At 42.2% G+C, this 16,947-nt stretch overlaps 1 protein-coding gene across 2 annotated transcripts in view; it reads right to left on the reverse strand.

The window, feature by feature from the left end:
* Positions 1-16,947, reverse strand: part of FANCD2 (FA complementation group D2) — a 98,883-nt gene that overhangs the window by 1,257 nt on the left and 80,679 nt on the right. For both annotated transcript variants that reach the window (XM_070433656.1, XM_070433655.1), the window contains exons 33-43: positions 13,459-13,569; positions 12,084-12,214; positions 11,790-11,883; positions 10,932-11,054; positions 9,954-10,047; positions 8,401-8,472; positions 7,643-7,681; positions 6,103-6,177; positions 5,288-5,362; positions 4,193-4,339; positions 2,524-2,619 (exon numbers count right to left, since the gene is read on the reverse strand). In XM_070433656.1, the coding sequence (XP_070289757.1) occupies positions 2,524-2,619; positions 4,193-4,339; positions 5,288-5,362; positions 6,103-6,177; positions 7,643-7,681; positions 8,401-8,472; positions 9,954-10,047; positions 10,932-11,054; positions 11,790-11,883; positions 12,084-12,214; positions 13,459-13,569 (1,057 nt within the window). The remainder of the gene's footprint in view (positions 1-2,523; positions 2,620-4,192; positions 4,340-5,287; positions 5,363-6,102; positions 6,178-7,642; positions 7,682-8,400; positions 8,473-9,953; positions 10,048-10,931; positions 11,055-11,789; positions 11,884-12,083; positions 12,215-13,458; positions 13,570-16,947) is intronic.

Here is a 16,947-nt window from a genome sequence, read left to right on the forward strand (position 1 = left end):
GTTCAATTTCTGGCCAAGGGTATGTACCTCGGTTGTAGGCTCAATCACTGGCCCCAGTTAGGGCATGTGTGGGAGGGAACCAGTCAATGTGTGTCTCTCACATCCATTTTTTTTTTCTCTCTCTCCCCCCCTCCTTCCTCCCTTTCACGCTCTAAAAAAACCATTGGAGCCCTAACTGGTTTGGCTCAGTGGATAGAGCATCGACCTGCGGACTAAAGGGTCCCAAGTATCATTCCAGTCAGGGGCATGTGCCCAGGTTGTGGGCTCAATCTCCTGTGAGGGGCGTACAGGAGGCAGCCCATCAATGATTCTCTCTCATCATTGATGTTTCTATCTCTCTTCCTCTCCCTTCCTCTCTGAAATCAATAAAAACAGAATTAAAAAAAAAAATCAATGGAAAAAATATCCTCGGGTAAGTATTAAAAAAAGAAAAAGAGCCCTAGCCAGTTTTGTTCAGTGGATAGAGCATTGGCCTGTGAACTGAAAGGTTTCAGGTTCGATTTCAGTCAAGGGCACCTGCCCAGGTTGTGGGCTTGATCCCCAGTGGGGGACTTGCAGGAGGCAGCCAATCCATGATTATCTCTCATCGTGGATGTTTCTATCTCTCTCCCCCTCTTTCTTCCTCTCTGAAATCAATAAAAATATGTTTAAAAAAAATATATATATATGTATGTGTGTATATATATATATATATATATATATATATATATATATATTCCCGGTGAACCCTCCGGCCCACACCAGGGAGTTGCTGTCATTTCTTAAAAAAAAAGAAAAGAAAAGAAAAAAAGTTTGTAAATTAAAAATCTGGTGTACCTCAGCAGTAATCAAGCATCAAATTTTCTCTGGCCTGTAACTCTAATCTGGGAGGGATTTTAGGAGAAATAGGATACTGCCTGTCTCAAATTTTTTTTTTTTTATGAGAAAAAGATAGAGAGGTATACTATACAGAGGACCATGTAATAAAATTTTTTATACTCGATGACCTTTCTGCAGCAGCCTCAAATTGCATTATAGAGATTCCACAGCAAGGGTTCTTAAATCTGAGTTTTTTGGTGTCTGTAACTCAGCTGAATTGTACCCAAACTTTATAAACATACTAGAGGCCCGGTGCACACATTTGTGCACCAGTGGGGTCCCTTGGCCTGGCCGGGGATTAGTGGACCTCTGTGCTGCCACAGCCCGGCCTTACCCGCCAGCTTGTAGGGCTCCAGCCTGCTGTTCGCATTGATCCCATATAGCACAAAATAGTGTGGGAGACAGCAGGCAGCCTGGGAGGAGCCGGAGCCCGGGCTGGGCGCTGTGCCACTCCCACTCATCCCGGCCCCACTGCGCCTGCTGCCGCCGCCACTTGGGCATGCAGGGGGAGTGTCTGAGGGAGAGGCTCATAGTTGCACTCCCAGCCATCAGCCCAGCGCCTGGCACCCATCTGTCAGCTGAGCAGCGCTCCCACTGTGGGAGCGTACTGACTACCAGGGGTCAACTCCTACGTTGAGCGTCAGGCCCCTGGTGGTCAGTGCACGTCATAGCTACCGGCCAGTTGCTTAGGCTTTTAGATATATAGTCTAGAGATCCGGTGCACAAAATTTGTGCACTTGAGGGGGATGGTCCCTCAGCCTGGCCTGTGCCTTCTTGCAGTCTGGGAGCCCTCGGGGATGTCCGACTGACAGTTTTGGCCACCACCACTGCGCTCACCAGCCATGAGCCCAGCTTCTGGCTGAGTGGTGCTACCACCACGGGGCAGCTCCTGCATTGAGCGTCTGCCCCCTGGTGGTCTGTGTGCATCATAGCAATTAGTCATTCTGCCGTTTGGTCGATTTGCATATTAGCCTTTTATTATATAGGATAGCTTTTTCTCTAGCTTTCTTTAAAGTTTTAAAAATATCTGTATTATGCTGGTGTGGCTTACGGCATATGACCAGGTTGTGGCTTGATTGCCAGTGTGGGGTGTGCAGGAGGCAGCTGATCAATGATGCTTTCTCATCATTGATGTTTTTATCTCTTTCTCTCTCCCTTCCTCTCTGAAATAAAAAATATATATATTTTGAAAAAGTATCTGTAGTAGTCCAGAAAGGAATAAGGACCCCTACTCTTATTTTAGTCCTCAGTAGTGGCAGTTTTTGATTCTGTGCTTCTACCAAATGTATTCACATTTCTATTTTATATAGAACATTTAAATGGTTTAACTCATTCTTCTCAATATTCACAGAACATTCTGTCCTCCCTTTTAAAATGATTTTAGACATGAATTCAGAAAAAATAGGTTATAATGGAAGGGAATTTTCAACTCTATAACACATGCCACAACTTGAGATACTCAAGAATGATTTTAATTGGGAGGGTTTTTTCCTGGCCCCCAGAGAACTCATAGAAGCACAGAAGCTTTTTTGGAGGGAGGTGATGAAGACAGGCATAGAAGCCTTTGATTATAAACAGAAACAGAAACTTCTGCACTTTACCAACTCAGAATAATTAAGGAAATGCAACATCAATGCCACACTCTGGTGCCTTATGTAGAAATACCTCCGTTGCTTTGCTCTTGGAGACCTGGGATGATGTGTCATCCTCACTCTCATCTGCTCTGCTTTCCTGGGAATTCTGTGATACAATCTCTTCACCCTAAATGTGGATGGTCCAAGATAAATGGTGGGGTTAAAGTGATCACATGTGGAAGAAATGCTTAGCTTATGGGCAATACAAAGGAAGATATTCTAGCCATTCAAATGTCATCAAACATGGCACCAAAGTAGGACCTAGCATCTAGAGAAGTGATCCTCAACCCAAAGTTTCTGAGATATGTGTGGCTCTGATACAATATGCAGTTTTTACAAGAAGTCCACCTTTGTATTCTAATATCATGCTAGATTTTACAAGGCTAGACTCCCTCAGTTAATGCTGAATTTAGTTCTAAAATTTCCCAAATACCTTAAGGTATATGAGCACCAACACACCAACCATGGGTGGCCATATAGAGGCTGAAGGAGAGTACACTGAAGTGATTTAAGAACAACTACTCTGGAACGGGACTGTATGGACTCAAACCTTGAATCCACTCACCTATTGCTTAATGACTTTAGGTAAGTTACTTAACCTCTTGGAGCTTCAATTTTCTCATGGAAACAATAGTACTTATCTCATAAGGTTGATGTGAAGAAAGAAAGCTAATTCTATGGGATGCTATTTTTTTTTCACATTTAAGATTATAAAGCTCGGATACCAGTATTATAAGCATGATTAAGGGCTTGGTCTGGCCGGGATGGCTCAATGTTGAGCATCAACCCATGAACCAGGAAGTAAAGGTTTGATTCCCGGACAGGGCACATGCCTGAGTTGTGGGCTTGATTCCCAGTAAGGGATGTGCAGGAGGCAGCCAATCAACGATTCTCTCTCATCATTGATGTTTCTGTCTTCCTTCCTCTCTCTGAAATCAATAAAAACATATATATATATAAAAAAAAAAAAGAAGAAGGGCTTGGACCCTACTTCAAAACTGCTATAACTCCAAAGCAGTACTATAAGCAACACGAGATTTCATTCAGTCAAGACAACTGAAAGACCTTGGAAATGCTCACTTGTTAAAATTAGTCAAAAAACACTTTAAGACAGACTGGTTTAGAAAAAAATCCAAAACAATTTTTTAAAGTTTGTCCATATACAAAAATGTTATTATGAATCTACCCTCAGTAGGACTTATAGCAGAGGTTCTCAACCTGTGGGTCGTGACCCCTTTTGGGGGTCGAACGACCCTTTCACAGGGGTCGCCTAAGACCATCGGAAAACACATATATAATTACATATTGTTTTTGTGATTAATCACTATATTTTAATTTTGTTCAATTTATAACAATGAAATTGGGGGTCACCACAACATGAGGAACTGTATTAAACGGTCGCGGCATTAGGAAGGTTGAGAACCACTGACTTATAGGTACCTCTCTGGCTGAGGAGAGCGGTTTTATGGATCTGGCTTCTCTATATCTGAGGCTTTGATGGTATCAATGGCGTGTTTTGGTGCCTTTGCTGGCTGGGATGAGGGCTGCAGCCTGTGACCAGGGCCCACAGGCAATATACTCTAACTTAAAGATCTAAACGGCCCAGACTTAAGAGAAAAGCACATCCTCCCTTACATACCTCCCAATGCTCTCACAAAGAAAGGGAGTAGGAGATTATCGCTGGCAGGGCCCAGGCTTACCTGCAAGTCCCGGTTTTTGAGATTACCCAGCCAGAAAGCCTCTCTGCAATTGTTGAGGATAAGCATGGCTTTTACTCTGCAAACTAACAGCTCCAGGGTCTTTTTGAGAAAAGGCACATGTTTGGTGAGTTTCATGTCCTGATGAATCTAAATGGAAACAAATGCACCTAACTCATCCAATTACTCATCATGCTTCCATATTTCCTATACAGAAACTTGCATTCCTGACATTCTGAACACTGTAGAAGAGCATAAGCCTTGCCAGTATAGGCCAGAGACATGTCCCATCAAACAGCAGTAGTGTGGCAGAGTACTCGAAGGAGAGTGGCAGTTGTCTTTCAAGCTAAGAGGGCTTAGAACACATACCACCTCTAGGTTTCTCTTCATAACCTCTCGTTGACTATCAATGAACTGACCTAAAATATTCTTGAACATGTATTAATTACACTGATATTGAACAACAGATATCAATCCTGTTTAGCTCAGAGAGTTCTTAAAATTTCACTGTTCAGTACCTTCTAAAGTTAGAACCAGGGGAGGAGGTAAGTAATAAAAACTGGATCCAATATCATTTGGTTTGCCAGTGACTGCAGAACTCTATGGTTCAGACAAAAAGAGACAATGGTTCAGCTGTAGTCTGCAAGTGGAAAAGTCCTGTAATGTTAAAATGTTCTCACAGGAGATAGATGTGTTTCTTGACAAGCAGTACAGCTGAAAAGTGCTAAGGAAGCTACTTTTAGAACCACCTCTTGTCTCCCACAGTCATTACTTACATAATTCCTCCTATCCTATGTATTTTGTAGCAGTAACACATACACCAATATTCTCTCTCTCACCAAAGAAGGAAATAGAGCTATGGAGTTTGGGTCAAATTTCAGATGCAGAAAACTCCTCTCTAGATGATTGTCCATTCTTAACCAGCACCTAAAGATTTGACCACTTTAAATAAACTGCCTTTGGGCAGATACGGCCTCAGAAATAAAGGCTCTAGACATGTAAAAAAGGAAGAAGAAACTGAAGCCTATGTATCTCCCAATCACAACTGTTGATGAAGCCAACAAGCAGGTGGGTAATGTGATCTGCTTTTCCTCTTACCTTGGAATGCCCACACAGGTGATGAAGCAGCCTTGTGTTCAACTGGAAGGTTCCCAGTAAGCTCAGAACATCTTCCTATAACCAACAAAATGCATAAGTGCCATTTGAAATACTCTCATTTCATTTTAGATGCAAGATACCCTTGCAATCAAGGGCTCCAAAAAGGATAAACCCTGGAAGTTCAACTGTATATCAATAATCATCTTAATTTGACCCTAAATAGAAGTGCTTTCTAACTGTCCTCCCTCCTTTATTTCTGGGTTATGAGAAAGCAATTAAATTCTGAAAGAGTGTTCTAAAAAGTTCAATTTGATAAATATATGTAAGAAATCATGTTTTTATCCTATTCCACTACTCTAGCCCTGGATCCCACTTGACTAAAATAAAAACAAAAAACAAAACTCTCAAGATTATCCATTATAACAGCAAAGAGTTTATGAAATAAGTGGGTTTAAAAAAAATTATTCCTGAAAGTAGACCCAGAGAAGCACAAAAGAATAAGCAAACAACACACCGATAGAGGTCCTGGGAGTGCAGCAAAACAATAAAATCAAGCTATAGGGAACGACCACCCCCAGATCTGGAGTAGAAGAAGGAAGGTGGGTTTCAACCAGAAGGGGTCTCAGCTCAGCTTACTTTGGAATATTCCACCTAAATGGGTGACAGGTGAAGTAGACCAAAGGTGCTCAGGTAGAAGAGTGGCCCAGAACCTGGGCAAATGTACTGCCCCCACGCCCAGTCCAAGAGACACCATGCATGTATCTTCTGAACAAACTGTAGAGAGAATGTTTTAGTTCTCTGCCCTCAGTTCTTACCCGGTGCTTTCTAAAACTGAAGTCTAGGAGCGGCATACACTGCTTCAGAAATACTTCCACAAAGAGACGCCCATACTGAAGAAAAAAGAAACACTGGTGATGATGCTAGCTAAGGTCTTTCACCTAAAAAGCCCCTGCCTGAAGCAACATAACATCATCCAAATACTTTATTTTTGTGCATAAAAAATAAATTGGGAGGTGTCCAAAAGGTTAATTTGGAGAATGTAGCTTAATGTAAAACTAAATGGGCCTGCTAACTATTCCCAGAATTAGGCAGATTTACCTAACTAACCTAGACACAGCTAATGGGGAGGGGCCTTGCTCACCTTAAGAATGAGGGTACTGCCCTAGCTGGTTTGGCTCAGCGGATAGAGCGTCAGCCTGCGGACTCAAGGGTCCTGATTCCGGTCAAGGGCATGTACCTGGGTTTCGGGCACAACCCCAGTGGGGGGTGTGCAAGAGGCAGCTGAATCGATGTTTCTCTCTCATCGATGTTTCTAACTCGCTATCCCTCTCCCTTCCTCTCTGTAAAAAAATCAATAAAATATATTAAAAAAAAAAAAAAAAAAGAATGAGGGTACAGAAGAACAGAGGGGAATCCCAGCTCCCTGGGGACAACTTACTCCCAAGAAGAAAAAAATTGGGTAGAGCTAAGAAAGCACATGCCCAATAGCCAAATTTACCAATCGGATAAGTCACTCCCCCTACTCACCCATCTCCTACACTAGCATCAGGATGGAGTGAGTAAAAAGGCAGAAGCCAGGAGATAAGAATACGGTGACATCCACTTTGAAGGAACCATCAGGAATGGGGAAAAGGCATTCTCCCCATAACACTAACTCTTAACCCACTGGATATACCATCAAATCTTGGGTTACTCAATTGAGAGTTCAGCAGTTATGAGGATATCAGCTCTCACATTCAAGAAGCCACCCATAGGCGTTATTTATTTAGTTTTTAGTTATTTTTTCTTTTTTTTTTTTTTTTTTTTTTTTTTAAATATATTTTATTGATTTTTTACAGAGAGGAAGGGAGAGAGACAGAGAGTTAGAAACATCGATGAGAGAGAAACATCGATCAGCTGCCTCCTGCACATCTCCTACTGGGGATGTGCCCGCAACCCAGGTACATGCCCTTGACCGGAATCGAACCTGGGACCTTTCAGTCCGCAGGCCGACGCTCTATCCACTGAGCCAAACCGGTTTCGGCTAGTTATTTTTTCTTACCCATGGCTTTAAAAAGAGGAATCATGTATTCCTCCTTCCTCCCTGTTGCCTGGGAAGGAATGGCAGGGAGTGATTATTGTTCCTGAAGCCACGCCTCCTAGTTCTAAAACTTGAACCAAAAGTTTTCAAAGTCATAGGAAAATTGGTTCTCTTGTTATTCAACTAGTATAAGAAAATGTATCCACTGTTTTTTCTACACTATCATCTGTTATCACAGACTCTGGCTTGTGAGCAAAGTATTAAGCAATTCTTCCCAGCTGATGCCCTGTCCAGAGAAGAGTAAATAGCAAAGTGGGCTGTGATCATCCTCTCACCTTCAGACAGACATGCAGAACAGGACGACTATCAAACACCTGGAGAGATGAAAGGCAAGAAACCAAAGCTGAGGTCTGCTTCATTGAGCACCCCAGCTTCTTTCTCATTGTGCAAAGCGCAACTCTGGGTATAGTAGAGAATTCTAAAATGAAGAAGGCCTGTCAACAGTTAAATTAATCACAAAGAATTAAGTAATCATCATAATTAAAGTTCAAGAAAAGGAAGAGGGGAGCAAAAAAGAACCAGTAATTGATTCCAAGTGGGATGTTAAGAAGAGGACATTATAGAGGTTCAAAACGTTGATCTGAAGCCTTAAGAAAGAGTGGATGAGGGTGGAAAGGAGAGTCCGACATGCTAAGTTCGGGGAGTAGCCTGAGCAAAATCCTTGAAGAGGTGAGAGCAGAGTATGTGCAGGGTAATGAAGGCATTCAGGGTTGGAAGAGGGAGATAGCAGGGTATGTGGCAGATTACAGAGGACCCAAGATGTGGGGGACTGGGGGAATGACATGTGCAAGGAGCCATTAAATAGTAAGTACTGTGGCACAGATGATAAGGAGGAAGGGAGAGAAGGAAAAAGATATCACTTGGGGAGAGAAGAAGGGGTGGTCTAGGATGGGTAGGTCCACAAGGGAAGACGACAGAGAGAGCAGGTCCCCAAGGCAGGGTAGGGAGAGGAGCAGGGAGAGTCCATTTGGAAACCAGGACCCTTGTTGGTTTCTGCAGCCAGTGAGATGGGTCAAGGAGCCTCCATACTCACCTTTATCAGGTTGATGAGGATGCTGAAGTCTCGAACAGCCATGTTCCAGTAGAGGAGCTTCTCTTCATGAACCTGGGGACAGCCAAATATATAGGCACCTCTAATCACAACAAAATATGTCTCTTTCTGTATTCCTATGAATACATGGTTCTTGAATCATACAAATATTCAGAGAGATAAGCCAATTACCCTGGCTAAACAGATGAGGCAACTAGTGCACCCCCCAGATGGATCTGAGGCCTGTGTATATATGACATCAGGATACCTTATGAGACTTTCTAATAAAATGACTCCTCTTCAGTAATATCCAGGTGGAGAAAAGCCTCTGAAATATACCTACTGGCCATCAGCTCCCTGTGGCTTCAGTGATTCCCTATGCAAGCCTGTGCTCTTAGTGGTTCCAGTTTAGTTCCTGGTTAGCAGGCTACCAAGGCCCCAGACCACTGCATCTCAAACAGGCTTGTTTACCTCAAGCCAGCTAACGAGCAGCACACTGCCGGGCACACAAAGCTGCAATCAGACATTTTTTTCCCAAAGCTAGGGCCTACGGAGCAGTCCAGGCTTTTCCCTGTGCAGTAACCAGGGAAAACAGAACCCAATCATCACTTCCAATTAAAAGGAAAGGATAGGAAGCCAGAAAAAAAAATCCTGGTTCTCAGTAAATCAAAGGAAATAGCTTAGGAGAAACCCTGGACCCAAGAAAGTACAGCAGGTCCCTGAGTAACATTATTATTTTGTTGTAGCAATGGGGGGGAAATCAATTCAAGCTAGGGCCACTTTCTGTGTGCCATCTGCACATTTTCCTCACGTCTGAATAGGTCTTCTCCAGCACTCGTGTCCTCCCTCATCCCAAAGATGTGCACATTAGCTTAACTGGAATGTCTAATGTTCCTGTCTGAGTGTGTGTGAGCCCTGATGTGGAAGAGCATCCTGTCTAGGGTGGGTTCCCTCCTTGCACCCTGAGCTGCCAGGATTGGCTCTGACCATCCTGACTCTGAACTAGTATAAGTGGATTGGAAAATAATTATCTTACTTGTTTTTATTAGTCTTTCTTAAATATATGTATAGCTCATATTCATTTCAATGTTTAATAAGTATTGTAGGTCTTTATTTACAAGTTTGGTTTTGTGATCAGAAATATGCTGTAGGTGCCAAAACCGGTTTGGCTCAGTGGATAGAGCATCGGCCTGCGGACTGAAGGGTTCCGGGTTCGATTCCGGTCAAGGGCATGTACCTGGGTTGCGGGCACATCCCCAGTAGGAGATGTGCAGGAGGCGGCTGATCGATGTTTCTCTCTCATCGATGTTTCTAACTCTCTATCTCTCTCCCTTCCTCTCTGTAAAAAAATCAATAAAATATATTAAAAAAAAAAAAAAAAGAAAAGAAATATGCTGTAGAAACTGAACTCTTGTGTATATCAATTAGCCTATGGTAAAATTGGTTCAGTTATACAATGTTTCATGTAAAGGTGTAGTTTCCAAGAACCTATCAACGATATTGAGGACTTACTGTAATCCAAAGTCTATTTCTTGGGGTGGGAGTATTTGACTCACCTGCTGAGAGTCTGCTGCTGTGCCAGCCTGAAGACCTTTGACTGTCTTCACTAGTTCAGCCATCATTACACGGAAGAAAATGACAAAGGTGTGCCTAGAAGAGGGAAAGAGCATGCATGCCCACACAATGATGCACTGGTTAGAAAGAGCTACCTGGGAAGAAGCCAAGGAACCAAATGTTATTTCCTTTCCCACCTCTCTGAATGTCCTTTCACTGGGGTTGACTGTAAGAGGATGGGGAATTGATAAGAATTTAAAAATGAGCACAAAAAGATGGCCTCTGAAACAATGGAATTAACTTTATGAAGGGAGATAGTGTGGTGGTATAGAAAGATCAGTGGAGAAGTGGTGAGAAAATCAAATTTTAGGTTCCTAGTTCCATATTTATTTTATTGCCCATATAAGCTTAAATAAGTTCCTCCTCTGACCTTCCTTTTCCTCACTAGTAAAACAAGATTAATGATACACCTCACAGAATCTTAAAAAGATCAACTGAGATAAAGAATGTCAAAAGTGCTTTATAAACTGTTAATACTACACAAATATAAGATAACTATTAATATTAGGAGACACAAAACCCATTAAGTGAGCCCTGGGCAGTGTGCTCAGTGGTTAGAGTGTTGCCGCGCATGGAAGGGTCTGTAGGCTTGATTCCTGGTCAGGGCACATGCCAGGTTGCCAACTCAAGCCCCAGTGAGGGGCATGCAGGAGGCAGCCAATAGTTGATTTTTTCTCATTACTGATATTTCTATCTCTCACTCCCTCTCCCTTATTCTCTGAAATCAATTAAAAAAAAAGGTCCTTTCACATAATTAGGCTGAGAGCCCCTTAGAAAGAATGCATAATGGACATCCCATGTGTTAACTAAACCTACTACCTCTATCAGGATCAGATGAAGAGTAAGGTAGTTACTTGGAAACTACATATATTGGACAGCATGACTGTACTGAAAAGAACTGGAGGAGAGAACTCTCTTACCCAGTCAGCGTAGGGAATGTGGAAGAAGATGCATCTTTAGAAGAGTTCATCAGTTCTGGAACACCAACACCAGCAATCTCCTCTATGGCCTTCAGAACGCTGTCTGTGTGCTCCAGGTAGATGCTGCATTGACAGCCACAGGAGTGTGAACACATGTTACAGAATTTCTAAACCAAGATTTTTTCTTGATCTATTACCAGGTATTAAGCTTTAAAACAACTACTAACATTAAAAATATTTTAAAATAAAGGTTCCAGAAACATGACAGGAGGCAGGAAAAAAATGTCTCAATTAAAAATACAGCCAGAACCGGTTTGGCTCAGTGGATAGAGCGTCGGCCTGCGGACTCAAGGGTCCTGGGTTCGATTCTGGTCAAGGGCATGTACCTTGGTTGCGGGCACATCCCCAGTGGGGGGCGTGCAGGAGACAGCTGATTGGTGTTTCTCTCTCACCGATGTTTCTAACTTTCTATCCCTCTCCTTTCCTCTCTGTAGAAAATCAATAAAACATATTTTTAAAAAAATAAATAAATAAAAATAAAAATACAGTTAGATACCTTGGAAGTGATGAATGTGTCTTGGATGTGGTAGGCAATAAATAATTGACTCGCTGGTTAACAAAGCAGGATATAACTGCAGACTCCTCTTCCTTTTTAACTCAATAATAATAATGATAATGGAAACAGAACTAGAGGATCTTATGATCCACCTTTCCTAAATTTTGTTAATTTCAAATCGACTTCATTGCTTCCAAGTTCTCCCTAACCAAGGTAATTTCTTAGTCTTTGCCCAGAAGAGGGACCCTAACAGTGGCAAATGGAAGACTGCTTGGCTCATGGAGACGATCAGAGCACCTTACCTCAGCAAAGCATGGAGCTGGTCATTAAGAACACTGCTTTTCTCTTTTTCCCCACTTGGCCACATCCGACAGAGGAAATGTCTGGCAAGGGAAGCTGTTGGAGAAACAAGACAAAGTTATCTCATGCAGGCCAGGCTGAGGGAGACCTACCCCCACCCCCACCGCAACCCCCATGCACCAGGCCTCTAGTTTACATACAAGGTCCTAGGAAGCCCCAAGCTTACGAGCTTGAGATATTAATCCTATTTGTGAAGGGGGGTGGGGGGGGGTGGGGGGAGAATCTGGGTAAATCACCAATTTTTTCTTTGTTCTGAGTAGGAATTCTAGATTTCTCCAAAATGACCATCAAAAGTCTGATGAGATAAAGAGCAGATTGGAAACTAGGAATGCTGTGATGGAAATTCTGCAAGTAATGGAAGCTTTGGCTGTAAGGGAAAAAAGCAAAAATAAAAATAAAAAATAAAGCATCACAAGTATAATCTAAATTCATGAGTTATCCAAGTCCATTTAAGTGATGGTTAATCAGAATCCTCATTTTCAGGTGCTTTAGTAGCAACCTTCTTTCCCTGTAAGAGAAAGCCAGAACAGTACAAAGTCCAAAGGGTAGAATGCTGGCCTCGAAGGGGTCATGTATACAAAGATTCCCATGTACTAGTCTAGGCCATGTTTATACGTGCAACCTGGATCAATTACTTGCTCTTTAAGGCCTTAAGCAACACATTGAAAAATATTTAAATTCTGGGTTCACAGGGACAAAGCAAAAGTAAATTATAAAGCAGAGCTTTTAATAAATATACCATATATGGTCAGCTTTCAATACACTGAGGTAATGGGAGATGGGAGTCACGATTAATCCAAAATTGTAATTGACATAAAACTAAAGTCAACTTCTGATTGATTGGTGGGAAGGAGGTCAAACAAATTTAAAAGTAGTATATTTAAAATGAAATAAAGTCCTGCCTTAAAGGCAGAGATGACAAGTACTGATTGCAGATCCAGTGATGGCCTAGGGCCCAGTGGTCGGCAAACTGCGGTTCTCGAGCCACATGCGGCTCTTTGGCCCCTTGAGTGTGGCTCTTCCACAAAATACCACGTGCGGGCACATACAGTGCGACTGAAACTTCATGCCCCATGCGCAGAAGTTGGTATTTTGTGGAAGAGCCACACTCAAGGGGCCAAAGAGCCGCAGTTTGCCGAACACTGGTAGGCTCTCAGGGGAGGTGAAAGAATGACTCAATTAACTCTGATTGAAGTTGGGATAGGAGGCTGGGAGCAATGCCCCTTAGATCTCCTCAGCTCCCTCCTCCACTACCTAGCCCTCAACCTAGGCTCTTTTTCTGCCAAGTTTGGGGAAAGGATACAGGCAATCAGTGACAACTAGCTGCTACCTAATTACCCAACCCTACTGGGAGACAGAGCAGGTCTCAGGATAGTCAAGAATTGACTGTAGATGGTCAGTGCTGTCGTCATTACCTGAAAATACAAACTTTATATGATGAAAGATACATGAAGATTTAGAATGATTTATTCAGCAGTGTATAATGCTTCAGGATTTATCTGAATACTCTATCAATTTCCCTCTCTACCAAGAGACACCCAAGTTATTTCCAAGAAATCTTGTTCCTAGGAGTGTCCTGGGAAACTCTCTGGGATATGTAGTTGGACCCACCTAAGCAGTTGCTCCAAGGACTGGTCACGCTCTCTCGGCTTCAGTCGTTTAGAAAGGACCTCGAGGGCTGAGTACAGTAAATTCTGATTTTCACCTTGAAAAAATCCACTCCTAAGGGAAAGTCAAGGTAAGATGGTTTAACTTAGTTTTAGTAAGATTGCTTGGACAGCATTTGAAGATCCTGGCCTCTAGTCTGTACCACCAGTAAGTCAACAGAAAAGCAGAACTAAAGTACTGAAAGTAGTAAAGAGCCAAATTCAGACAGCTCTGTGTATCAGACTAGAAGTTGAAATGTACCTAAAACAGTCTTTCCATCAAAACCTAACAGTTCACCTAGGTTTAATTTCAAGGGAAAATGCTCTCCTTCATTCCCTACATTTTAGACTTAAGTCTTAGTCTTCTCTAAACAAACAAACAAACAAACAAACAAACCACCAGGAATAATTTTGTCAAATTGTGAAATCAATGTCTAATCCAGCGGTTCTCAATCTGTGGGTCGCGACCCCTTTGGCGATCGAACGACCCTTTCACAGGGGTCGCCGAAGACCATCCTGCATATCAGATATTTACATTACGATTCATAACAGTAGCAACATTACAGTTATGAAGTAGCAACGAAAATAATTTTATGGTTGGGTCACAACATGAGGAACTGTATTTAAAGGGCCAGAAGGTTGAGAACCACGGGTTTAATCCATAATAGGTGCTCAATAAAGAACTTATTCCTTCTCCAAGTCTTAACTATTCTATCTTCAAATTATCTTTCCTCTGGTGCCTTTCTTTCCAAGCCAAGGCCATCACTCTTGGCCAGGTCCTTATCATCACACGCCTAGATCATGGCGACACCTTTTGACTGGTCTTTTTGCATTCCTTTCTAGTCACACTGAACAATCCTGCCAAAAGGATTTTCCTACAACACTGCTTTCATTATATCATGGTGTGATCACAAAACTCCAAAACTGCTTCCCTGGACAACTTTCAAGTTCTTCTGCCTAATCTTCAAGGCCTAGCACATTCTGACTCCCTAGATCTGCTCCTCTAGAAAAATGTTCACATCACCAGTGACAGTCAGTCTTTCTTCCTTTCAACAAGTATATTCTGAGGGCCTATTATAGGTCAGGTTCTTTTTTCTTTGGACAGCTTTACTGAGGTATAATAATTGCCATACAACAAATTGCATGTATTCAAAACATTTAATTTACCAGTTGACTTACATATAATCCCATGAAGCCATCATCACAATGAATAATGAACATATCCATTACTGCCAAAACTTTCCTTATATTCGTTTGTAAACAATCCCTCCCTCCATTCTCCCGCCCAATGCTAAGCAACCACTGACCTGTCTTCTGTCACAATAACAAGCTTTTTCTAGACTTTCATATAAATGGACTCAAATGACACATACTCTTATAGTCTCTTTTTTTCATAGATTTCAGAGAGAGAAAGGGAAATGGAGAGAAAGATGGAAACATCAATGATGAGAATCATTAATCATCTGCCTCCTACATGCCCCCTACAGGGGCTCGAGCTGGCAACCCAAGGATATGTCCTGAGAGGGAATCAAACCATAACCTCCTGGTTCACGGGTCGACGCTCAACCAATGAGCCACACCGGCTGGGCTCTTATGGTCTTGCTTTTAATTCAGTATAATTCTTTTTTCTTCCATATTGTTGTATGTAGTATTCCACCATAGGGATATACCATAGTTTGTTTATCCATTCACTGATTAATGGACATAGAGTGGTTTCTAGTTTGGAGCTATTACAAATGAAGCTGCTATAAACACTTGTGCACAAGACTTTGTGTGGACATATGCTCCTATTTCTCTTTGGTAAATACCTAAGAATGGAATGGCTGGGTTGTATGGTAGGTGTATGTCTAACTTTTTATTTTTTAATTTTTTATTTATTGATTTGAGAGACAGAGAGAGGGGAGACAGGGGGAAGAAAGGCGAGGGACACAGAGAGAGAAACATTGATTTGTTGTTCCACATATCCATGCACTCATTGGCTGCTTCTTGTATGTGCCCTGATGGGAGAGTGAACCCTCAATTCTGGAGTATCAGGAGGATGCTCTGACCAACTGAGCTACCTGTCCAAGGCTAACTTCTTTTTTAAAAAAATATTTTTTCATTGATTTCAGGGAAGAAGGAAGAGGGAGAGAGATATATAAACATCAACGATGACAGAGAATCATTGATTGGCTGCCTCCTGCACATTCCCCACCCCCAGGAGATCGAACCCGCAACCTGGGCATGTGCCCTTGATGAGAACTGAACCCGGGACCCTTCAGTCCGCAGGCTGACGCTCTATCCACCAAGCCAAACCAGCTGGGACTCCAGGGGTAACAACTTCTTTATTATTTTTTTATTTTTATTGATTTCAGAGGAGAGAGAGTTAGAAACATTAATGATGAGAGAGAATCATTGATTGGCTGCCTCCTGTATGACTCCTACTGCGGATCAAGCCCCCAACTGGGCATGTGACCTTGACTGGAATCGAGGCCGGGACCCTTGAGTCCACAGCCGACGCTCTATCCACTGAGCCAAACCGACTACGGCCAGGGCTAACTTCTTAAGGAACTGAAAGTTTTTTTAAAAGTGGGTGTACCACCCTGGCTGGTATTTCTCAGTGGTAGAGCATTGGCCCATGCACTGAAGAATTTCAGGTTTGATTCCCAGTTAAGGGGAAGTACCACGGTTGTGAGTTTGACCCCTAGCTCCAGTGGGGGGGGTGTGTGGGAGGCAACCAATTGATTTCTTACATCAATGTTTCCCTCTCTCCCTCCATCCCCATTCCTCCCTCTCTAAAAAAAACAATGGGAAAAATATCCTCAGGTGAGGATTAAAAAAGAAAAAAGGTACACCTTTTTAATTTAACCATGCAATGATTTTTAATTGTATTTCCTAAATAATTAATGCTATTAAACATCTTTGCATGTGTTTGTTTGCCATAAGTATGTTTCCATGATGAAGCATCTATTCAAATCTTTATCAGGCTCTGTTCTTAAGTATTGAGGATACAACAATGACTGGTCTTAGCCCTCAAAAAATTCACAATCCAGAAGGGAAGATGAATGAACAAGTAATTATAACAAGTAATAAGTTTCATTGTAAGAGAATACCAGAGTAATAGAAGAGAACTGGGGGGTCAGAGAGGCAGGAAGGAGGCTTACCTGGCCTAGGGGTCAGAGAAGATGCCTGAGGAAGTGAATGCTTTTCTAACTCAGAAAAATCTGAGTTAGAAATGAATGGGGATCAAGAAATGTGGGGATCCTGGTAGAAGGATGAGAATGTGTGAAGCCTTCCAGATGAAAGCTATATAGGGTATAAGACAAGTAGAATAGCAGTCAGATAATAAAAGGTCTTAGAATCTAGGTAAGAGTTTGAACTCAAGAAAAATCTAAGGGGGTCCTAGCTGGGTAGCTCAGTTGGTTAGAGCATCATCCTGATATGCCAAAGTTGAGGGTTTGATCTCCGATCAGGG

This window comes from Myotis yumanensis, unplaced genomic scaffold (genome assembly GCF_028538775.1).
Source record: "Myotis yumanensis isolate MYYU_CA2020_CCGP unplaced genomic scaffold, mMyoYum1.0.hap1 SCAF_14, whole genome shotgun sequence".
Lineage (NCBI taxonomy): Eukaryota > Metazoa > Chordata > Mammalia > Chiroptera > Vespertilionidae > Myotis > Myotis yumanensis.